Here is a 25,718-nt window from a genome sequence, read left to right as displayed (position 1 = left end):
AGAATAGATACCTAGTCAATACAAAGTAGTTCTGAGAGGTGGGGATGGAACAGTCAGTGATGAGGGAGGATCTGGAAAGAATTCAACTCTGGGCTGAACATTAGAACGGAGCTAAGGTAGTGGAGGTGAAGAGGAAAGTATGAGAAATGAGGACAGTACCATGGCTTATTCCCTTTCCATTAGAATTTTAGAAGAGGTCTCTCTCCTAACTACCTGCCTCTATCTGCTTTTCTACCCTGCCTTGTCTGGGTGTTGTTGGTACCAAAGAGAAGAACTGGGTTTAAGTATTAGAAGAGGGTATGAGATGAATGGGTGAGTCCTTCTCTGACTGGTCACAGCAGAGTTGGAGCAGAGCAGAGCAGTTGTGCCAGAACTTCTGTCAAAAGGTATACTGTCATTTCAGGGCACAGTAGAGGAGCAGTTTGGTGTTTTGAGATTACCTGTACAAAGCTTGAATGTGACTCACATGTGTAAAATGTTGTCACTTGAAAAGACAAATAAAGGGACTCTAGATGTGAAGGGGCATGCAATCCTGTTCTGACTGGATGTACATTTTAAAGCTCTTTTTCTCTTGGAATTTATTTCATAGGTCCTTATCCCAGTTTTCTATGTATCTGTTCTTCCCTCCTATTTATTACCTGTGTTAAGTTTGTGATGTTTCCTAAACTTCTCTTTCTTCTCTCCCCCCCAACCCCCATTAAGGGTGATTAATAGTATACTCTAAATAAAAGATTGCTTCTATTTCTCATTTGGATGATCTTCACCCAAACACTGTCCACCATGCTTCCCTCCTCTCGTTCCAGCATATTTTTACAGTGAGGTATAGTGAATAGACTGCTGGACTCAGAGTCAGGAAGATCTGAGTTCAAATTCTGCCTCAGATACTAGCGGTGTGTTCCTGCACTAGTCACTTAATTTCAGTCTTCCTTAGTTTCCCCATCTGTAAAATGAGAATAATAGCAACTACCTCTCAGCATTGTTGTTAGGATAAATATAGATAATATTTAGAGACTGCTTTGTAACCCTTGATGTGCTGTATCAGTGCTAGCCATTATGATTATGGTTATTGTCTTCCTTTCCCTTTTCTGTTCTATCGTCTTTCTCTTTAATAAGTTATACCCTTCCCAAGTCTTATTCCAGTCATGGACCTCATCTGACCACAGCTGACTGAAACCTGTGAGGGCACATTTGACTTCTTACGTTAAGATCTGTAGTTCACTTTGTTTTTCAATTTTTTTTCCCCATTTGTATATAAAGATTTGAATCCTTTTAATTTGTCTGATGCTAACCTCTGGGAGTTTTAACTGATATTTTTCTTGCATTTCAGTCATTTTGTATGGTTTCTAGCATGTTGGACATAAGTAGGAAGTTTTCTGGTGCCCCCCAAATCCATCCTTTTTCAATTTAAAGACTATTGATCAGATTTACAAAATTCCAAATAAGAACATTCTTATCAGCCATTGTTAGATGTGTTCCCTTCCTGTCCAAGTGTCTCTCTGGTTTATTTTGTAAGCCATTGGCTAGAAATCCAGATTTCATTCTCATGTTCTCTTAGGCCAAATTTTCCCTTCTCTTAGTTTTTAATTAATTTCATTGAAAAAGAGTGATCAGAACATCACCTTTGCCTATTGTAAATATCATTTGCTTGTTAAGACTGCAATTTTTTTTATATAGCTTTCTGGGTTCTTTCTGCCAGTAACATTTGTGCCCCATATATATATCACCCAAAGTTAATAGTAGTCATTTACCTTAGACAAAAGATATTAAAAAAACAAATACAATACCTAAGTATTTTTTCTCCTGATAAGAATATGTGTTTTCTTCCCAGGAGGGTCAAACTTATGTTGGGAGAGAAGATGCTTCAACCGAACAAGATATTGGTGAGAAATCTATGGCACCTCTTTCTTTCCTTTTAGCTATTAATATGTAAGCAATGAATGAACCTGCTCTTTAAACTATATTTTATATTCTTGTTATTTTGAAACCTGTCTTAAAAGCATAACATGAAGAGCAGTTCTAATTCGAAATAAATGAGTTAACTTGCATCCACTCCCTGAAACACATACATGGGTAAATGTATATCCTGTAGACTCAGAAGACACTATAATGAGAACAGCAATAATGGCGGCAGCAGCAATACCAACAATAATGAGAGCTGCGATTTATATAGCACCTACTATGCACTATGTGCCAGACACAGCTAAGTGTTTTGCGCAACAACGCTGGGAGCTAGCCGCTATTATTGTCACCATTTTAAATTGGAAGAAACTGAAGTAAACAGAGGTTAAGTGACTTGCTTGAGGTCACACAGCTGAGTAAGTGAGTGGGATCTGAACTCTTGTCTTCTTGACTTCAGGCCCAGTGCTCTATCCTCTGTGCTACCTACTTGCCTCATACTATTTATAATTTTCAACTTTTTATGTACAGTTCTGGAGAAACTAAATAATGACATTTTGAGAATAAAATGATAGAAGATTTGAGCATCAGGGCCTAGAGTAATCGTTTCATACTTCAGTAATCCCTCTTCTCCCTGCCCCACTAAGGGAAAAAAAATTGTGCTTTGACTATACCAGTGCAAATCACAACCATTTTTTTTTTGTTTTGGTTTTTGTGAATGTACAGTTCCAAAACAACAACAAACCACACCTAGTCATCTACCCTCCGGTAACGACCCTTGTCAGATGATCTTGGACAACAGAAACTATCCTTTGCCAGGCCTATCAGCAGAGCTTTTCTAGCATATGATATCTGAACTGGTATAGTTGGTATAGTTGTAGAACTTTGCTTCAGAGCCGCATCCCAATAAATTATCAAAGGAAGGCTTCTGTGGAGGATCTGTAGCTTCCATAAAAATGATGCAAACCCTTTTGATTTTTGATAGACGAGGTGGCCAGATTTTTATATCATAGGTCTAATCAGCAGGCATTTATTTTCCCCAGTTCACTCATTCAGAATGGAACCCTAACATTCCCATCTTTTCTGGATCATTCCCACAGAAGAGAGTTCTTTCCCAAATGCTGCAGACTGTGACCCTTGAATATGTCTTGAGTCTGCTTTTCTTGGGGTTCTTTGGAACAGTGCTGTATCATTCCTTGGACATCCTAAGCATAAGCCTGAGTTGCCCCTGGGATCCTGCTTCCAATATATAGAAAGTGGGTTGCTCTTTTGCCTGCATGGTTCTCCTCTTGCCTCCTTCTTAGTAGTTAATTCATGGGCTTTCCTGTGACTTCCTATGGCAATGAAAAATCATCAAAATGACAAAAAATATGGTAGAGAAAAAATCAATTATAGGACTGTTTTAGCTCAGAAAACTAAAAATAATCATTTTTGAAAAGAATATTTTCCTAAATCAGTAACTCTCACACTTATTTTATACAATAATCTGTGGCTATCTTTTTTATTCTGAGGTATGATACAAAATTCCTAGGTCTTTATAACGTATTACTTTGAATGTCCTTTAATTAAAATTTTATATAGTCTAGAATCATAAATATATAATCCTTAGAGATTAATCTATAATCTATTCCTGTTTTGCTCAGATTATGAAACTGAAACTCAGAGGCTTGAAGGGATGGACCCAGAGTAACACAGCTAGTTAGATTTGAATCTGGGTCTCACGCCTCCGAGTCCCCTGCATTTTGTACCATACTCCCAGCTTCCATTTTATCAAACACACTTGTAGACCTCAAAGGGATTTTTAATGTCAAAGAAAGTATTGTGAATCCATACAGGAGGAACAAAAGATATGAGCTGGTATAAAAGAGAGCATCTTCTTCATTTCTTGTTGATTTATTTCACAATACAGTTCTTCATGGCCTGGATCTGGAAAGCGAGCACTGTGTCTTTGAGAATGTCAATGGAACAGTGACTTTGATACCACTCAATGGATCTCAGTGCTCTGTGAATGGGATTCAGATCTTAGAATCTACACACCTAAATCAAGGTATTTTGCTGAAGACCTTTTCCCTAGTATCTAGTAATGCTTTATTATTGTATGCATTGTAAAAAAATACAATAGTAGGTAATAGTGTTTATTCTTATCTAAGAATAAACAGCAATGTTTATTATTGAATCATTTGTGACCTGTGGATTAGAATGTAATTAGACAATGAAATTTTATCTTAAATTTGTTAACTGGCTTTGTAGGAATATTATAAAAAGACTTTTTTTTTAATCATTATGTGTTTTTCTTGAGTTTCCTTGAGTTAGGATTTCCTTCTACTATTTAATACTCTTCATGTCCATGGGCAGCTGGGTGGCACAGTTGATAGAGTGCTGGGCATGGAGTCAGGAAGAATCATCTTCCTGAGTTTGAATCTGGCCTCAGACACTTACTAGCTATGTGACCTTGGGCAAGTCACTTAAACCTGATTGCTTCCACTGCCTCCTGTGCAAAATTATCTGTAGAAGAAAACCACTCCTGTACCTTTACCAAGAAAATCCCAATAAGGTCATGAAGAATTGGGCATTGACTGAAGCAACTGAACAGCAAATGTCCAGAACAGAACTCATCTTCACATTTTTCCTTTGTAACCCTTCTCTGTATTTTTCTCTTTTTGTGAGAGCATCACCAGTTTTCAAGTCATTCAGGTTTGAAACCACTGACTCATTTTTTACTTTCTCTTCTCTTTTGGCTTCTCCCCTGCCCTTCTCAAAACCATTCCAAAGTTTTATTCCTTCTGCTTGCACAGTGTCTCTCACATCCTTCTTCTTGTCTTCCATTAATAAGCCACTGCCAATTCAGGCCCTCATCACCTCTTGCCTTGATGGCTGCAATAACCTCTTGATTGGTCTACCTGCTTTCAGTCTTTCCTTCCTGAAACCCATTTTCTGCATAGCTGTTGAGTTAATATTCTCAAGATCTGGGTCAGGCCAGATCACTCCTGCTGAGAACTCTTCAGTGACTTCTTATTATTGCTTTAACGACAAATTACAAACTCCTTAAACTTGGCATTTAAAGCCTTCCACAATCTGGCTTCCAGAGTTATTTACTCTTCACATTCTTGATGTTCTAGCAAAACTGGCTTGCTTGATGTTTCTGGAAATTGGCATTCCATGTCCCACCTTTTCTCAGACTACTCCCCTATGATCTATTATTTCCCTGTAGCCACCTCTTAGAATCTCTAGCTTCCTTCAAGACTTGACTCAAGTGCCATTATTTATGGGATTTATCCCCTCCTTCAGTTGTTAACCCTTTCTGAAATTCCTTATATTTACTTAAGTGTGTAATTTTGGTCTACTTCCTTTTTAATGTAAGAACCTTAAATACCGGTATTGTTATGGTTTTATTTTCATACTCTAAGTATCTTCTGTGGTGTTTTATATGCAGTAGTAACCTAATAAATGATTACTGAATTTCATGTTAACCCTTATTGTATCAGTGAATTCAAAGTGACTATATATGAGTATTTTATTTTTTTAAAAGTAGTATTTTATTCATACATACAAAGACCTGGGCTTCAGGTATTCAAATTTTCTAAAACAGAGAAAATAATTACTTGTGTTGATGTAGTGAAAAGAGCATTGGACTTTGATTGAGGATCTTGACTCTTCCTTTTACTAGAAGTGATATAACATAGTAGAAAGTACACTGGACTTGGAGTCAAGAAAACCACCTTTGAGGCCAAGCTTCGTCTCATACTACTTGTGTGGCCACGGGTGAGTTCCTGAAGCTCTCTGAATCTCAGTTTTCATACCTGTAATGGGGGTAGGAGGTGCCAATATTGCTTCAATACATACCTCTCAGTGTTGTTTGAAAGATTATGCTTTGTAGTCTATAACACATCACATGAGTGTGAGCAGTGGTTCCTGCTCTTCACCACTTTGTGGCTTTCCACAAGTCCCTTCCCTTCCAAGAGTCTGTTTCTCAATGTGTAACATGAAGCTTGGGTCTGGATTCTTTCTCATCCTTTCAGCTCTCCCCTGGGGCATTGGAGGGTGAGGGGATTCTCATCATCTTTGCCCTGAAGAATGCCCTTCTGATTAGTGCTCACTGTCCAAGCTGCCAGCACCATAGTCCCTGTTGTTTGAGTTCTTTACCTTCAGGGCTTTCACCTTTATACCCTCTTTCCCTCTTTGAGAGCTTTCTTTTTGACTCAGAGGAAGCTCTGGGTTACTCTTCTTTTTTGTATGGTTTGGGATCAGTGGGGTTGTGCCTTAATGTGAGATACTAACCACCATGGCTAACATTATTGTTGTGGAATAACTGACATTTATATAATCAGTTGCTTTACATGTCCTATCATTTGACACTAAAACCAACTCTGGGAGGTAGGTCTTATATATTATTATCCTCAATTTACAGATGAGGAAAATGAGACTCAGAGAGAATAAGTGATTGGCAATGGTCATATAGCTCTTAAGTGTCATCATTGAGATTCACATTTGTGGTAGGATTGAGGTTCTCTCAAAATGCCATCATCTCCTTGATAAATATCCATGCTGCATCAGGGCAAGTAAACTCCCTTTTTGTTATTCAGTGATTTCATCAGGCCAATTCCAAACAAAATCCCTTCTCTCCAGACTCTAGGTTTCTTTTTTCTTTGACTTTCTTATTTCCCAAAATCCTGTGTCATGAAAGATGCTGTATGTTACAATCCACCTACAAGTTTAGGATTACCTGCACTCAGATTTAGGATTTACCTTTCATCCTACTTTCTCATCTCTAGAAATTCTTACTCTGAAACCTCATTGTGTCCTTGGTGTTCAAAGGCTATTCCAGCAGAACTCAAGATATGGCATCTTGAATCATCCTTGAAATATTTCCAGTGTGGTAATAGAAATAGGTAGTCTGTTTTCTGAAGACCCTTCTAGCCTAAGTATGGAAAGGCTCAGCATCAGAAGTTAGCTATGTGATGACAAATCCTTTGACCATGACAACTCATGGAATAAAGAAAAATAAAAAATAATGCAAAATGGCCCTCAATCTTGTGTTGTCTTCTACTCTTGCCATGGCAGTGGTCAGGTGATAGAAAAAGGAGTAGAGGGTGCTATCAGTTATTAAACCATCTGTAAGCTATTACTTAGCTACCATTTCTCCAAATGTGAGTTCTTTATGCACTGACCAGTAAGTGTGTGTGGGTGTTCATCCTTCGTTGCCAAAGAAGACCATGCCATCAGAAAAATAATGACATGACTTGCACTTGAGTGAGGGAGGGCTGTGCAGGTCACCAGCCTCTCCTCTCCTCCAGAGCCATCTGAATCCAGTGACCAGATATTCATCAGGATGACTCAGAATGAGGCAGTTGGGGTTAAGTGACTTGCCCAAGGTCACACAGCTAATGAGTGTCAAGTGTCTGAGGTGAGATTTGAACTCAGGTCCTCCTGACTCCTGCATTGGTGCTCTATCCACTGGACGACCTAGTTGCCAGTAATACTATTGGAGGAACTGTACCAATCTTGAAATTCTCATTTTAAAACCAAACAAAAGAAAGAAGCAAGTTGTAGCTCAATGGAAGGAATGAATCATCGGCTTTCCTTAGGGAGACAAATCAAGGATTTGGCTGAGTTAGTTTTATTATGCACCCAAAAGCAATAGGAACCAGTTATTTTGTAAACATTCGGTCAACTCGTAATATTTTTATATTTACCTCAAAAAAACCCATGAAAATAATTGCTGCTTATGCACCAGCATCTTCTCAAAAGATCCCAAAATCAGTTAATCAGTATTTATTAAGTACCTGCTACATGTCAGCAATTGGGCAAGGTGTTGAGGATTTGAATACAAAAGCAAACCATTTATTGCACTCAGGTAGCTTGTGTTCTGCAGAGATGAAGACGTAGAGAAATTTTATGACAAGTTTAATGAGATTCTCCGAATTAAATCAATATATAAGTATGTGATACTTGGGGACTTCAGTGCAAAGTTGAAAATAATGGAAGATGTCAAGAAGTATATTGTAAATAGGAATCAGGAAGAAGGAATGAGATAAGCTAAAGACTCGTATTCTATTCTGAAGCCTGATGCCTTTCTATAAAGTGAATACTTTATTTGAGAAAAAAAGTTATATACAGCTTTACTAAATGATACATTTTAACAAAGAGGAAATAATTAATGGAGGAAGGGCATAATTCTTGATTTGCCTATAGTCAGATCACTATCTTTTTACAGCAAAGATCAAAATTAGTACAAAGGTAGGATGACAAAAAGATATTACGTAAAATTGAAATAATGCAATTGACATATATAATCAACATTCCACATTAAATCACATCTTTTCCATCATACAGTTGATTGAGAAGTTCACAGAGTGCAGTATTCCACAGTGTGTATTGCTTATTAAATATTTTTTAATAAAAATAATTTAAGTAGAGCGAAATAGATGGAGGAAAGTGGGCTTAATTGCTTTCAAGAAATTGCAAAGCTTTAATGGCTTTGAATTTCTTTGAAAAACAGAGACCCGTCTTTTTAATATTTAAGTTCTACTACTAGTTGCTCTGTGACTCTGAGTAATGAACACCATGGTCTCCAAAAAAATTAAACATGAGTGTTACACAGAGGACAGTGGAGAGTTGCTTGATTGCTATGTGATATGTGTGATAGGCTTTTGCTTATTACAAATACACAGTTTTGAAGAAGGAGGAGAGTAAATGACATCATTAGGGAAAGTATGATGAGCTAGTTATGTGTCAATAATGAGGGATAATCAGTGACTGGTTCATGTGATCTACTAGTCAGTCAATAGTCAGTGGACATTTGTTAAAAACCTACTATGTTCCTGCCACATAGTAGGGGATACAAATATTAAAAAGAAAGACAGTGCCTGCTCTCAATCTAATAAGGGAAGGTAGTACACAAAAGAAAGCTGAAAGGGGTGGGAGAAATAGAGGTATCTGGAACCAAGGCATGTTGAATAAACCAAAGAAGTCTAAAATGGGTATTGCCAAGTCGTCCCTCTCTTTAAATAGAGGTATTTATGATTCCTCACTCCAATCAGAGGGGCAGAGGGTATTGATCAGGTATGAGTAACAAGACTGTTTATATTGCATTGCATGATGATGAAATTTTCCAATTATGAGTTTACTGGGAGCATTGTGGTAAAGCCAAAGAAGCCCTAAATGAGTTTAGCCTGGTGAGAAATCAGGAGATGTCAGACTCTACTGTCCTTGGGAAATCAGAAGAAGTTGAGGAAATCTAGCATGTTGGGTAGAAAACCCATAGCAAACTTAATAGTCAAAAGTTGCACAGGAGAGAAAGGCATAGATTTTTGTTGTTTGCACATTATGTTGTAAAATCTTATTTTAGGCTGTAAACAAATGAGGTGAGGGGCACATTGTCAGTAAATATTGTGAAAAAAAATTTCAGGGTAAGCTCAATGTAGGTAAGTAGTGTAAGGTGGCAGCCAAAGAAGGTAATGAGCTTCATTAAGGGAGACATATGGCATATTATTATCATACTTGAAATATTTCAAGTATGGTAATAGAAATAGTCTGTTTTCTGAAGACCCTTCTAGCCTAAGTATGGAAAGGCTCAGCATCAGAAGTTAGCTATGTGATGAAATAGGGAGGTTATAGTCACACTCTTTCGTCAGGAGTATTATGATCTCTTTTGGCTAGTATGTCCTTGTGGAGAAAAAGCTGGCCTTGAAGTTTACAAGACCTGGAATCAAGTTCTGTGTCCAATTAATATTAACTGAGTGACTCTGGGCAAGTCATTTAGCCTCTGTGCTCTAGGTAGTGCTTAGATTATAATTACACTAAAATTGCTAAGATTATAAATGGTGGAGAAGATTCCTAACTGTATTGATAGAGGGGGTTTCCTCTACCAGTGAGATCCCAGGTTGAGTTCCTGTCCCTATCTGGACACCATGTTTCAGAAGTTCAGTGTTAAGATACCGAATATCCAGAGGCGGATAGCCAGGAGTGTGAACGGCCTTGGGGATGTCTCATCTGAGGAGCACTTGAAAGAACTGGTCATGGTTAGTTTAGAGAAGACTCCAGGGACATGATTGCTGTCTTGAAGTATTTGGAAGACTGTTGTGTGAGAGAGGGATAGGACATCTTGTCTGGTTCTGTAAGGCAGGATCAGGAATAAAGAGCACATGTTGCAGAGAGCTCAATTTAGGTTGGATGTAGGGAGAAACTGCCTAACGATTGGAGTTGTCCAAAGTGAAACGAATTGGCTCAAGGGATTGTGAGTTCCCTGTCTTTGGAGTTTCTTTAGAAGAGGCTGAATAACCGTTTGTGTGGTGTATTGTATTGAGGATCCTGCTCACTTAGGGGTTCTAGGAGATGCCTGCCAAAAACCCTTTCACTGTGTACTTGTGTGAATCTTTGGTGGAACCATCCCGACTGATGGAATCTCAGGTCCTTTTGAGTGTTTGAGAACAGCTACCTACACCCCCACGTTACTATCATTGTATGTTTAGACTCAGCAAGAGTAAATTCCTGTCTCTCAGTTCTCTCACTGCTTATGGACTACAAATTATTTTTATTCATTGACCTTCACCCTCACCTGAACTTTCATATGGACAATGCAAGTCCATTAAAACATTCACTGTCAGCCTAAGATGACTGGAGCTAAAACTTTTCCTTAATATTAATGATTAAGGTCACTGTATGGCTTATCCAAGGAAAGTGGTTGCATTAATTGGTATTCAAGGTTAATTGTCAGGATGTTCTTTCCCTGAAGGGTGCTATTAATTGTTTTACTCCTGTGATGGCATGATTTTCAATTCTGATGGTTTAGAACACCTCTGGCATTCTTCTGCGCCACAGATTTCTCAGTGGCACTGTTAATGAAATAGAGGTAAAATGCTGTGTCAGAAGGTATTAGGATGCAAGAGTGTAGGGTCTAATTGTCCTTAACAAGTCTGAAGGCAATGAGATCCTACTTTGTGTTATTTCCCAAGGCAATACATGATATAATCAAGTAGCAATGTGATTAAGATTGTTTTTTAACTTTTACCTAGGCATTGCAGCACTTTAGTCTATATGGATGTCAAAAACTGTAGAATTAAAGGATTGGAGTTAGTTCTTTCTTTAATCCATTTCATTTCAACACACATTTAGGTACCTACTATGTGTGTAAGGCATTGCAATAAGTCTTAGGCCTACAAAGATGAAAAACAACACCACTTCTACCCTCACATTCTGGTAAGGAGGATTCATTATATATATACAAACTATAAGACCATCTTGAAATAATTCAGTGTATAAAGGAAGTCAAACAGATTGGCACAGAACTCAGTGTTTTATCTTTTTGAGAGCAGTAATCCTAGGGCCCATTTTACCACATAAGAAAATTAAAGGTTAAGATATATATGATTTGAGTATTAAGAACTGGCTAAGTGAACCGATGATACCTTTTAGTCAAATACAAATTAGAAAAGGCTAGTCTGATGTTCCCATATCTTTTTCTATATAATGGGTTGAATATTCTAACAGATATCCTGGAGGGACTTTTTGTTGCCTTCAGGATCAAATACACCCTCCTCCCCAATCTGCATCCAACCATGTACCTGCCTCCTTTTATATATTACGAAACCTCAAATACTCTGAATTTCAACCAAACTCAGCTCTTTTTGGATCCTTTTCTCTTCTTCTTTGCATTTGTACCAGCATTGTCTGGAATATACTTCTTCCTTATCTCCACCTTTCCAATACAGTCCAGTAAACATTTACAGTGTGCTAGGTGCTGTGCTAAGCAATCACTTGGGATACAAATAATAAAAAGATAGTCCCTACCCTCAATGAACTTACAGTCTAAAGGGGAAAACGGCACATAAAAGAAGGCAGGACGATGGAAGTGGAGTGGGTGAAGGGGACACAGGATTAACCAGTGCAGGGGTATTTTGTTCCATGGAGTTGACACCAGGAGGGGCAGCAGATACAAAGTGGGTAAACTGAGAGTCCACTTTCTGCCCTCTATAAAGCAAGGCATTGTGAGGAACTTGGGGGTCCACTTTGCAGACCTCCAGTCAGAGGGGAGAGGAGGCTGAGTTAGCTTGATGGTGAATTTATAAATGATGAATTTATTCTGGGGTGGTAGAGTTGAAACCAGGCAGAGTAGCAGATGCAAAGTAGAGTTTCATCTTTCATTATCCTTAGCCATTTTTTAAGACTCAACTCATGTGCTGTCTTTTCCTTGAATCCTTCCTTCCCTTGCCTTTCTTATATATATCAATGATCTTTCCCTCAGATTAACTTGCATTTATTTAAGTGGGTACATGTAGTAAGCTTCTTGAGGGCAAACTTTTTCATATCTGACTTTTTTTCATCAGTGTCCAAGCATAAATCTCTGAACGTAATTGCTTGTTGAATTCAACTCAAGGCAGGAAGAAAATGAGAAGAGGTGACATGGGTCAGATGACTCTCAATGCTGTAAGGATTTCAGTGGATGAAAATGAAATAAGTGGTCCCATTGTAGTTAGGAGGGGGCAGATACCCAGACATTTGGGGAATGACGCACGTAGTTTGGAAGGAGCCTAGAGTGTAAGAAGGAGTACCAAGGTTGTAAAAATTGTGAAACTCAAATGCCAGGTAAAGGAGTTTGTGTTTTGTTTCGTAGGTTATAGGGGGTACATTGAAGGGTACCTCACATTTAAATAGTGTTAATAAGGTTCATAATGCATCTTCAGAGAAGGCTGTACCTTGGCTACTTTATTAATATGACCCCTGGAAAACTTTGGTGATAGAACAGAAGAGAATGCACATGTTGATTTTTGATAGATTTGGATTACCTATGTATGTATCTATATTTCTATATTTCTATTTCAAGGGCAGGGAATGAGGGAAAAGTTTAGATCTGTGATTTTTTTGGTATAAGAAACTCGTGGTCAAGATATTTTCCATGTTGTCTGTAGCTTAGACTTAGAGCTTTGCCTGGGCTACTGAGGGGAGTTAGTCACATATTGGTGATATGTGACCAGCTGTATCAGAGGCAGGACTTGAACCCAGGACTTTTCTACTCTAAGATCACTTCTCTATACCCTGTGCCATTCTGGGAGAAAATAAGGAAAGAAATGCTAAGGAGAAGTGATCGCATGTTATTTTCATTGAGAAAAATGTCCTAGTTTTTGGAAGAGGATGTGAAAACATGGAGCAGTTGAGTTTGTTAACTTCAGAGTGTCTTCAGTATTTTAATTTCTGTTTATAATTAATATTATTGCATTTTAAAGGTTGATCCCCCTTATTGTTATATGCCCTTTTATGCACATGGATATTAATTTATTGTCTCTGAGCTTTTAGTGCCAAACCCCTAATTTTATAGCACTGTGTAACTGATTTACTTCTTTGCTACTAATACTGATTTTTGGGACCAAATAGAACAATCCTCTTTTTTTTTTTTTTGACATCTCTTTAATTGCCTGAAGATAGCTCTCATGCTTCTACCTCCCATCTATGTGGAACCACATGTCCCATCTTCATCCACTGAAATCCCCCATGAAACCTCTTCTCATTTCCTATCAGCCTTGAATCCTGCCACCCCTCCCAACGACCCCATGCCTCCCTAATGCTTCTCTAGGCTGTATATCTTCATATCTTTCAAACTCCTCAAATGGAATGAATTTGAGATACCTCACCATTCTGGTTGCCCTTCTGTGAACTCTAAAATAGCAACATTCTTTCTAAAATATGGCCTCAAAACAGACGGGAATACTGTTATTTGGTCTGACTCAGAATGAGTATCACAGGAATTTCACCTTGGTAGTGCTGTCTATTCTACTGCTCCTAATACAACCGACAATTGCTTTAGCTTTCTTGGCTACCATATCACATGATTGACTCTCTTTGAACTCTTAATTTGCTATCTAACCCTGACTCCTTCTTGTAATCAACAAAATGATTCTCTGAATCCAAATGTAGAACATGACAGTTATTCCTATCATATTTCATCATATTAATTTCAGGCCAGTGTTCTAGTTTGTCAGGACTTTTTTTTTTAATCCTGTCATTGAAAGATAAGCTTGCGCAGATTTTTACTGTCTCTGGTAAATGATCAAGTTTTTTTTCCAAACACCAACCTATGAAAAGGCTTATTACTAGTAGCCCACCAACTGAAACTGATGAAATAAAAGAGAAATTTCCAGTGGCCCTCCATCATTTTTTTTACCACCTTCTGTTTCTTTATACTGGCAGTGGTGGGAAAGTAGCCAGTGTGCTAACTATATTGAACTCTAAGTTTGAGATCCTTGTTCTATGACCAGCAAGTAAATATGTTGCGAGAAGAGACTTATGTATCTTGATTGTTTTGCTATGAATAAAACCAAAAGAAAATAATGGAAGAATGGTTCCTAGGAACTCCTTGAAGAAGAAAAGAATATAGTTGATAGTATGTGTTTTGTTTTTTTATGAATGTTTTAATTTTATTTTTTTCTCAGTTACTGTAACGCTAATGTGATACCCATAGCAGCTGTTATGAATATATATACATATCTCCATGGTTGGTTCTCAAAATATAGCAAACTCTCCTCCTCCAAGACAAAATCAAAATATTTATTTGAAACATCCCTATTAGGATACCAGAAGGCAAGATTTAGTGGGGTACTCATCACTAATCCAAGGAGTGCTGACATTTCTTTCCTCTAAACCTCTCCATCTCTTTTATAGTGTATTCTAGAAATTTGCTAGTAATTACTTAATTTCAATGATCTATAGTTTATAGATTCTATTTTCAATCTTTTTAAAAAAATTAGCATAATTTCTCTTCTTCTTTCCTTTAATACTTCTCCTGTTTTCTTCTGTCACTGGTGATAGTTTAACAATCACATCCTCTAGTTTTGTGAATACTCAAAGATGTAGTTTATCTGTATCTGATAACTTATTGAAGTATGTGTGTTGTTATACACATGTATGTATATATATATGTACACACACATGTATGATTCTATTGGTTTAGGGCAATCCTAGTGCCCTAAACTATTAATGTAGCACTATCAATATTCTATCATTATAACTCAGCAGCAGTTCTGTACCTTAGAGTCTTAGAGAGTTGCCTAGAGCATAAAATCAGTGTCAAACTTGAACCTAGGTCTTACTGACTTTTTCATCATTAGTCAATGATGACTCTCTTCTTTTATCTCCATATTTATAGTAGTTGTCAACTCCCCATTAGCCCTTTTTTGGTTCTGTTTCTTCCAGTTCTTGGCAGAGGGAATAAAGCAAAATTTAAAAACTGAGCAATTCTACATTCCCTGTGGTTACAGATACCTCATTCACTCTGAACACCAGTTTTTTTTTTTCCATTTTTGATTCTCCACTTTTCCCTAAAATAGTTTTAAAAAAATTTCTAAGTTTCCTTAACCCACCTCAGTTTATTTGTGTTTTTCAATACTCCTGACATCTGTCTTTAAAAAATAAATTTTTATTTATCTTTTGTTTATTCATCGTCTGAATTTTGCCCTTTTGTCATTCTCATAACATTATTCTTTTAGAACCATGCCCGTATTTTATTTATGGTTTGTTACATTCCCTTGCTTTCATCTTCTGTTCATACATTTAAATAAAGCTAAGTTGATTCTTGAGGCCTCTGTGCATGCTCATTCAGATAACTCACCCATTTTTCTTGGCATCAAAATTATTTCTCTTTATGTCTTCAGAATTTCATTCTTGTGAGTTTCCCATCTCTCCTGAGCTGATTTCCCTTGATAGAATCCATAGGATTAAGCTGTTCTCTGTACCCTTTGAAATCTACTTGCCTCAAATTTAGGGTACGTGTGAAAGCATGACCATCTTGCCTCTGTATTCTATCCTTGCAGTCACAAACTCTAAGAGGAAGTGGTCACTTCTCCTTTCTTCAATGATACACCTTATTCCCTAGTCAATAATCACTTCCTCCCAGTTAGTGATAATTGGAATAGGAATATAGTTTCCCTAATTTGCTTTTTCTACCTTTTAAAGGTGAAATGATCAGTTAGGTCCAGTCAAGAGATTATTAGTTACTTTGCTTTTGTCCAAGAAAGATCTCCAGTAGATACGTGTATGCTTGAAGTCTCCTACTATATCATTCCTCTTTGGTAGACTTAAGGGCCTGTTTGGCTAGCTATTCCTTTTTCTGTGCAGATATTCAGATATTCTGTAGTACTTGTGGTGTACTTCACTAACATACTTTCATTTCTCCCTCAGTTGATAGTCTCTAAAATATTCAATAGCTATTATTATTCTATACTATTTAGTAGTATACTTTGATGACATCACTTCCATTTCTCTTTGCATTGATTTTCTTTTAAATGGTTTCTGCCTTGGATCCCCACTCTGATTTCTGGATTTCTTTACCTTCTTGTTTGAGTACCTTTTCATGTACTCTTAATATATTATGCTATTCAGCACTACACCCCTGTCCCTCACTCTTTTACCTATTCTGTGTTGTTTGAGGAGAGTAAACCCATTCCAAGTCATAATCCAGTCATCGATCTTATTCTGCCAACTTTCGGTGTTATGAGGTCAAGTTTTTCTCCTTATATTCCTTCATCTTGCTTGTTTCTTAACCTTTGTGCATTTATGTGTAGATATTTGTGTGTTTATATTTGCATGCTCTTTTTTTGACCTTTGTCTCTTGTCAACTTCTGAGTGTCTCAGCTTCATTTCTATTCCTACATAGCAATTGTTCTCTATGGTATCTAGCTGAGTGAATATTTCTAATTATACTCCTTGGCAGACATTACTGTAATGTCATATTTTAAGCCAAAGTCTGTGAAAATTAAAGACTCAGTTAAGTTTGAGTGGACCTCACTATTATATTGGAATTTACATGGTTTCTCAAATAACTTAAAATTTTATAGTTGACAGTTTTTATCTAAAAACTAAATTTAGCCTTGTCTCCTTGTCTCTCCTGGACAAAATGATATTGTATTGATGGCCTCCTTGTCTTTAACACCTAAAATACCCTTCTGTCTTTCCTGTGTGTTTTATTCTAGCCTTTCTCTTTCTCATTTAAGGGAGTATTAGATTTAATATTCTCACTGCTTTGTCAGATTCCACCAGTCTCAGTTCTGAGCACTTAGCTTTTAATTTTTAAATAATTTCCCTTTTTTTCATCTCCACCACCATCATCATCACTAAAGAGTATTTACTAAGTGCCAATATCAATATGAACTCTGGTTCCCTGAAGCTTATTTCATTTCCTTTCCATGTGATAACTAAGACCTCATAGAGCAAAGTCAGTGATTTCCAGTGATGCAGAAACCCCAAACCCAGGAAAATTAAAGCTGGTGCAGCCCTGAATAAAGACCCATTTGAGGGGATTTCTCATTTTTGTGAAAGGAGAAGTTTCCAGAAGAACCTTGTTCTAGTGCAGTAGGTAGAATTAGAGGACTCCAGCTTGAATTTTGACATTGCCTCCTCTTCCCTCTCTAGGCTTCAGTTTCCTCATCCTTAAGATGAGGGTTAATTTAATCTCCCTCAGCCTCAGTTTTTTCACCTATACAAGGAATAGTTTGGTCTGGGTGCCCTCTGAGGTCACCTTCCAGTTCCAGTTCTGTGATCCTGTGATCTTACCAATGATGAGTAAGTAGCAGTTAACCACTCCAGATCAAGTGAAATAAAATGCATGAGGAGTGTTGTCAATCTTAAAACTCCATAACAAGACCAGTTATTCTGTGCCTTTTGGCTCAAAACGCTTTGATCTTTTTATAGATAGGTGTGACTATAAATCCGATGCCATAGAAGGATCTTGGGATCCAGTGTTCATGTGTTATGTCAGCATTGAACCTAATCCCTATTGAGTCTGACAGTTTGGAGTCCCCAAAGCTTTGTGTTTTCTGCTCCAGTTGTTTCCAGCTATTGCTTGATATTCTGTATTTAAATGTCTCTTTTCATTAGTAAATTACTATTCATTTGAAAATGTGTTACTTAGATTGTTCCATTAAAAAGCAAATGTAGTAATTACCACTTCTTTATCTAAATCACTTCAAACACTTGTGAATTCCAGCTAATATGAACTTTGTCTAAATATAGCAGGTCCTTACTATCCGAGGAAACATTCTACTTGGATCAGTTTTCCAATTCACTTCAACACAAGTCAGAAAACACTTATCAGGTACCTTCTATATGCCAGTGTTAAGCCTTGGAGATGCACAGACCACAGCAATCCTTGCCCACAAGGTTCTTACAGTTCTTGACCCTTAACATTGCATTTATTGTCGTTTGTTAGTTTTCAGGTCTCAGACAACATGTGGTTCCACCCCCTACCCCAATGTGGCAAATAGGAAATATTTTCCTCTCATAGCTTCTTTAAAACACAAATTATGTGCCTTTCAACATGTCTACGAATAAGTACACTAAGAATGATTTCAAGTCCTCTCATGTTTGTATAAACAAAGGTGAGTTTTCCTCTTTAAAAATGTGTATGCAGATGATGGAAGCGCCTTGGGATATTACATAGACCTTCTGCAATCAGTGAAGACATGTAATTGACTTACTGTCATATGACTAATTCTGCAGGCAACCAGATTATGAAAGTGAAATTACAGAATGTCATTGTTGAAAGGGACTGCGGGAGCCAAGCCTCCTGCCCAGTTAGAATTCTAATGACTGTTGTAGCGTCTAGGAGGGCTGGTCATCTGGCCTGTGCGTGGCCTTTTCATTCATTCCAGATATGGCAGGGGTAAGTTGGGAGGGTGTGTTAAAAGTTACTTTGTCTTAACACTACCCTTATTTTTATAATGATGTCCCTTCTTCTAAGATCTTATTCAAGCCTACCTTCGTATTATTTATATAACTTTGGAAGCTTGAAGATTCTCTAGTTTTACATGGACAGCAAAAACTTAAGCACATGTGTGCATGTATGTGTGTGTGTTTAACTTAGTATAAATATATATGGTATTTACTATATATTATAGTGTAAAGTATAGTACATAGTATAGTACAGTATAGTATGAAGTATATAACTTAAAGGAACTTCTATTCTGAAGACAAAAAGATGCCTCCATTTTCAGTGGTGAAAAAATTTGGAAATTTAGGGTTATAATCACAATGGACATTTGGGGAACATTGCCCCAAATGGGGACAGGTCCAGATCATTTACATTTTTATCTACTAAGATTTAAGAGCCCATTATTGTAAAACTCCTGCATATTATCCTGGTGTAAACTGAATTGTGTAGATTCAATCCTATTTTTCTTTCTTTTTTCTAAATTTCAGTTTTCCTGTTACTGGTTATTTTGAAATAATGGGTTATGTGACTATTCTCTCATGTCCCTTACTTATGCATCAGAAGTTTTTAACCTAAAACCTTAAAATAATTAATAATGAGTTTTGGATTCTGTTTTTTGAGATTGGTTTTCTAATTTCTCTTATTACTCCTTACTGGAAGAGTAAATAGTCATTTTGTTGTGTGAAAAATTATTTTCCTTAGCAAACATTATCTTGGAGACACCGAGCTTCTCCTATTTCCCTTTCTTAGTAAGTTTAGTTTCTTCTGAAGGACGTTAAGATCTAATCTAAATGGGTCTATTCCTTCTCATTGTGTTGCCCCAAATAGTCTGGGAAAATGTTGATTCTTCTCTATTGTCAAAACCAATGATATGGAAATTGATGTGTCTTTGACCAAGATTAAGTGACTTAAGTCAGGTACTCAAGACCCTCATTTTAATATATCCCTCCCCCCAGTGTGTTCACCAGTCAGAGTTGATTGGTACCGGTGGGGAACACCCATTCTTCAAAAGGCATATAGTTATGTACTTTAACCCTCAAATAAAGCCAGTTCTGGACTGGCCCTTAATTCCCGTGCTATACATGTTGCCAGCTTGTGAGAGAAATTAAACATGAACACAGCCTAATTTTGTTTGTTTTACAACAAACTCTGTGAAAGGTCTAATTTTTATATCTTCTCTTCCCCTCAATTCCCCATCTTTCCAGTTTTTGTTTCATGAAGATGAGTTATAATCTTCATCATCTCTTGTAACTGCAGAAAAGTTTCTCCCAAAAGACACTCACCTCCTTAAGGGGAATGACTGTTTTATAAAACTTATTTTTCCCACAAATGATAGGGATGGGAAGAGTCTTCAATTTAAAAGTTCTTTAAGGGTTCTTATTTTCCCTCTCTTCTGCCTGCACTCCAACATACTTATCCTCTAGGACCTTTCCCTCATTTCTATCCCCTATTTTGGTCATCAGATTCAAAATTTTGTTTTGTCATCTCCCTAAAGAGGGGAAAAAAACCAAACCAAAACAAAAACTATGGTTTTGGTTATATATGTTCTAGTATGTTGTTTTAAGTACCCATCATGTGCCAGACAGAATGCTATGTGCTAGGAATGCAAATACAAAGAATGAAACAATCCCAATTCTTAAGGAACTGGCAGTCTTTTGGAAGATAAAAACATACTTATTTAAGATGTATAAAATATAGAGAGAATAAATATAAACGGAGCACCACAGTTTATAGTCTGTCAACTTGAAAGTTTGGTTAAAAAAAGGCAAACAGGCTAAATGCGTCTTGTTTATTCCCTTAAAGCTAGCTATTATATGGCCATGGAGCCAGAATGAAACCTCTGACTGACTAATACAAGAATGATCAGGCTTAAATCTGTTTAGGACAATCTAAGGGTATCTGTGTTCCCTCAGATGTATGGTCTCTATATATGTTTAACTATACCATGAGAATTAAGTTCTTAAATGAATAGGTTGTAAATACAATAAAATAAGAGAGTTGACAAAATTTCAATTGAAATTACCATCCAGGATATCTGTGTTTTCTTTACCATTAACATGCCATAACATAGTATATGTCCAGAAAATATTAAGATACGGAAGAGGTCCCATTATTCAAAATAGTATCTTGGGTTAAGGGTCTCATAAAGAATGCTAAGTCAGCCCCATCTGGCCTTGTTGACATAAGAAGAGATATTCTCTGAGTTTGCTTCAGAAAACAAAGAGATTTAGGTCCAGGCTCTTCTTCTGATTAATTTATTCAGACTCTGACCCTTATTAAAGTCCAAAAATGTTATTAAATGTTATCAAGTCTAAGGTAGTTAGAAGAGGTTTTCAATAACAGCTGGGAAAACAGAAAACAAAGGAATGGTATACTATAGTGAAGGTTTTCTTTTTAAAGGATGGGGAGATGAGCATGTTTCAGGATGGTAAACCTGAAAGAAGTAGATAAGGAGAGTATAGAGCAAGTTATCATGATTAAGGCAATCTGCTGAAGTAGAAGGGAAAGACCAAGAGCACACATTGACCTTGCTAAGGAAAGGAGAAGGGTTCCCTTATTTTTGAGCCAGGGGAAAGGTGGAGAGAGTGACATATAATGTCAGGGGGTTTTGAGATGAAGAGAACAGGAGAAAAGGGATTTAGAGCAAATTATCTCAATTTTCTAAACAAGGTAAGAGGTGAGGTCTTTAGCAGAGAGGGTAGGTGGAGAGTATTGGTAGCATGAAAGACAAGATTTTAGAACATCAGTGGGAGTAGTGAGGAATCAAGGAGAAATAAAATGCCTTGTTGCAATGAGGACCAAGATAAAATTGTATAACCTCTAGTAACATAATGATAAATTATTTTATTGGCTCAGATTGTTCTCTTTAACTAATGGGACTATGATGAACTACCAGTAGTTCAATTACTCTGAAGAACAGAGTCACTCCTTGTTAAGGAGGATACAATTTCAGGAGAGGATAACATTTAAGTTACTGTCTTACCCTATTAATACTACTTGCACTGTTCTTGGTAGACTAACTAATATCTTAGATTTTCTTTCTTTTTTTTTTCATATTAGTTACTATCAAGAAGTTAGATAACAACACTGAGCATTGCTTTTTCTTAATAAAATTATTTTGGTATCTAGAATATAACCACTAGGAAACATTCATTCACTTATTTGTAATTTTTCATACTAATGATGGTAGGTTTGAGAAGGTTATAACACCAATGAGAAATTCAGAAGAGTAAGAATGAAGGATTTCATCAAGGAATTGTATAACAGAAAGAGAAAAGTGACTAATCCTATGGCAAGAACAAGGGATAATAGGTGGACAAGAAGAGTTCTTCTCCCCTCCCCGTTATGAGCTTCTGGGGACACATGAACAAGAATCCCTTATGCCATGCTGCCTGTCCTAAGAGTAGTTAAGTTTAATCATATTATGGATCCCATTGGTCTACTTGCTTACCAATCATAGTCTTAGGGTTTCATATAATGTTTATTGTAGCTCTCCCATTGAATATTCATCTTTTATTTTTGAAGTACTTTAGAAACCATAACTAGGGAATTTACACTGATGCACATTTGAATGTGTAATGTTTTGAGTGTTGAAATATATTTGCATCTATTAAATCACTTGGCAAGGAATGGTAGGTGATTGTCTTGGGTGTGGAGCTGAGGAGTCTTTTACATAATTCTCACCTCCTTGCTTGATATGAATAGAAGTCAGTGGAAGATTTTAACAGGTTTTTGATGGTGACAAAAAAAGGCAGTAGATCTTCAGTATAACAGTAATCTGGCCAATGGTATAATGTCAGAAGCAGAAACTCTTTTGCCCACTTAAAAATGACATCAAAAAGGTCCTATGATTACATGAATATATACTCATTAATTTTTTTGAATAGATCCTCCCCTTTACACAGCGCAGATTAGCTGTTTCAATGTGTACTACTGAAAAAGCTATATGAGTGTTTATTATGTGAAGGTTTGCAAAGTAGTCAATCTCTCTCAGCTTATGTAAATGATGCCATATTCCTTACCCCCCTTCTTTTTTCTTAGGCTTAACCATTCCCATCTTACTGGTTTTCTTTTTAGAATATTACCTTCAGCTTTACAATTTCAGTCATTTGAGATAAGAAAAATAAATTATCCAGAAAGTGAGCTTTTGTGTAAACATTTGTTATGAATGGATTGATAGAGAATACTTTCCTTGGCAAAATATGTGATTTTTAGGGAGAAAATGGAGGTGAATGTGGAAAGTGTGGACATAAGAGAAATATAAAGGAATAGGAAAGAACAGAAGAAACTGGAATCATAGGCATAGGGTCACATATAAGAGCAGTGAATTTGTTGTGGAACAGAAGTGGGAGTCAGTGGATAGAATCAATAGATGAATGATATAGATACAGAAATGAAGAATGAGATAATATTTGTTTGGTCTAAGGGGAAATGGGAGACAAGTAATAATGAAGTTGCCTTGGTGAAAGTGAGATTTTGCTAAGGCATTAAGGATAAGAAAGGATGAATTTTAAAAGACTGTTGGAAGGAACAAAATAGTATATCAGTAACTAAAGTGTGTAGGAGGAGGAAAATGAATAGTTGAAGCTGTTATTGATAGAGAATAAGCTTTACACTGGTGACAGGAACAAAAAAAACCCAACCAACTGCAATAGAGTAGAATGAATGAAGAGGGAAAAATAAGTAACATAGCTTTCCTTGCTGTAAATCATCTCTCCAAGGAAATAAATGAGAGAGTTGGGGGAACTGCTGTTCTGTACTTAGTTTTGACCAACAAAGATGATTGATTTGTGAAGCTAAAGTGACAGGGATTTTAGGAGAAAGTGACCATATCATATTAAAATTTGTAATAGTTTTTTTTCTTAAGGGATTAATGGACTCATAGAAACTCAAGATTTTAGGAAAGCAAATCTCAAAAAAAGTTCATCAAAAACTAGCTTTTGCCTATGATGCATGAGTTATAAAATGAGAAAATATACCCCTAAGTGTACAGACAAGTATTTAATAGATGTAAACAAAAATGTGAATTCAGCAGAAATATGAGCCATAGAAGTGATTACTAAGACAACTTGGGACAAAATATTAAGATGTAAGCTTTGAGTGGTTGAAGATTAGCATTTACAGTAATGTAACTAGGACAGGTTCTTATTATTTAATATTCCACCTTTCACTGTGAAGATAGTTAGCTATGCAATATGTAAGATTAAGTCATCATGAAATGATTACCCCTGACTCTGGTGATCTTTTTTTGGTGGCCATTTATCTTTTGCTTAAAGAAGTTAGATTCATATATTAGAAACAGTTCCTAGTTTCATGACTCGATTGCTTCAAGTATAGCATAATCCAGGGATTTTTCACCCTTTTGTACAAGTTAATGTGTTGGTTTTATCTTTCAAAACTCACATCCTTAGATTTGGGTAAACATTTTTTTTCAAGTGTGTATTTTAGGAGAGGACAATCCATTATTTTGTATTTGTGTACAGCAAGAACTTAAAAGATGTGATTGCAGACCCTCTTATCTTTGAGAAATTATTTAAAATGGGAGAACTGTCCAAAGATTAGAGCCTGATAGTTTTTTTCCCCTTTACTTTATAAGAAGTCAAAATATTAGGCCAGAGATTACAGGACCAATGATGTTGATTCTCAGCAAAATTTTGGAATGAATAGTCAACAAATGTTTTCTGAGCAATTAGAAATGGAAGCAATCATTTCTAGGAACTATCATGAATTCACAAAATCAAATCATAACAAAATTAAACTCATTTTACTTTTTGTAGGGTTATTAGTGTTGTAGACCAAGAAATGGATGTAGTTATTTCAGGGATAAAAGTTCTCATCTTCTCTTTTTGTGGACAGAATGGAACTATCTGGTCTTCATATTAGCAAGTAGATGTGTATGTACCTAGTTGAACAACCACATCCCCCAAAGTCTTTATGAATGGAACCATGACAGTGTGGAGTAAGGGTCTGAAGGATTGTTAAAGGTTCTTACCTTTATCCTCTCCAGTTAACTATTGTAATTAATGACTTGGATAAAGATATAAAAGGGAAACAGCGAAACTTAGCCCAGAGGTGGGAAAGGACTATTAATATCATGGGTAAGTCAATATATTAAGATACTTGCACAGACTAGAATTATGGTTCGAAAGAAGACAAAATGTAATACAGATAAGTTCTATTAATCTCCTGTAATATAGCTCTTGACAAGAAATCTTTTCTTCCAATGTGAGAGAAAGGAGGACCTGACTTAACAGTAGGTTATAAGAAAAATGTTGAAGGATTTTAACTCATCACAGTATCAGTATCTCATTTGTGTTATATCACTGCCAAAATTCTATTGCAGTGTTATGTTATAGAAATGGATGTAAAGTATTTAGAAGAAAGGAGCTGATACTTATATTCTACTTGACATTGGTCAGATTTCATCCGGAGCATTGAAAACAATTTTGGTTTCCATGGTTTTAAGGGGGACACTGACAAACTCAAGTGGGCCTAGAGGACAATCACCTTTGAGATCTCTGTCATTTGAGGAATAATTAAATGAAAGGTGTGTTTAACTGAGAAAAGAGAAAAAATTAGTTGGGGGCAAGAGAGATAGGAATAATTTTCCTCACATATTTAAACATCTGTCCAAGTATGTTTTTAAAATAGTATTTTACCTCAACTATATATCACAACATATTTTGGCATTCACTTTTTACAAGATTTTGAGTTCCAATTTTTTCTCCCTCCCTCTTTCCTTTCTCTTCCTTCTTTTTAAAATGGTAGGCAGTTTGATACAGGTTATACATATGCTATCATGTAAAACATATTTTCGTATTTGTCACAGTTGTGAAAGAAAAAGCAGATTGAAAGAAAAAAACACATGAAAAAGAATTAAATAAGTGAAAGAAAGAATGCTTCCATCTGTATTGAGTCCATTAATTCTTTATCTGGATATTGGTAGCATTTTTCTTCGTGAGTCTTTTGTACTTTTCTTGGATCACTGTGTTGCTGAGAAGAGCCGAGTCATTCATGGTTCATCGTCACACAATGTTACTGATACTGTGTGTTTTTTTCCTGGTTCTGCACATTTCACTTTCTGTCAGTTTGTACAAGTTTTTCCAGGTTTTTCTGAAATCTGCCT

General features: G+C 36.5%; 1 protein-coding gene across 30 annotated transcripts in view; it reads left to right on the top strand.

Moving 5' to 3' along the window:
* KIF16B (kinesin family member 16B) overlaps nt 1–25,718 on the top strand; it is a 550,717-nt gene that overhangs the window by 197,249 nt on the left and 327,750 nt on the right. For all 30 annotated transcript variants that reach the window (XR_011972556.1, XR_011972554.1, XR_011972560.1 and 27 more), the window contains 2 exons: nt 1,829–1,880; nt 3,806–3,943. Coding sequence is in view for 16 of the 30 variants with exons in the window: in XM_072634507.1 (XP_072490608.1) it covers nt 1,829–1,880; nt 3,806–3,943 (190 nt within the window). In the remaining 14 variants the exon portion in view is untranslated. The remainder of the gene's footprint in view (nt 1–1,828; nt 1,881–3,805; nt 3,944–25,718) is intronic.

Source organism: Notamacropus eugenii, chromosome 1 (assembly GCF_028372415.1).
Source record: "Notamacropus eugenii isolate mMacEug1 chromosome 1, mMacEug1.pri_v2, whole genome shotgun sequence".
In the NCBI taxonomy this organism is placed as follows: Eukaryota; Metazoa; Chordata; class Mammalia; order Diprotodontia; family Macropodidae; genus Notamacropus; species Notamacropus eugenii.
This window is presented reverse-complemented; position numbering and strand designations above follow the sequence as displayed.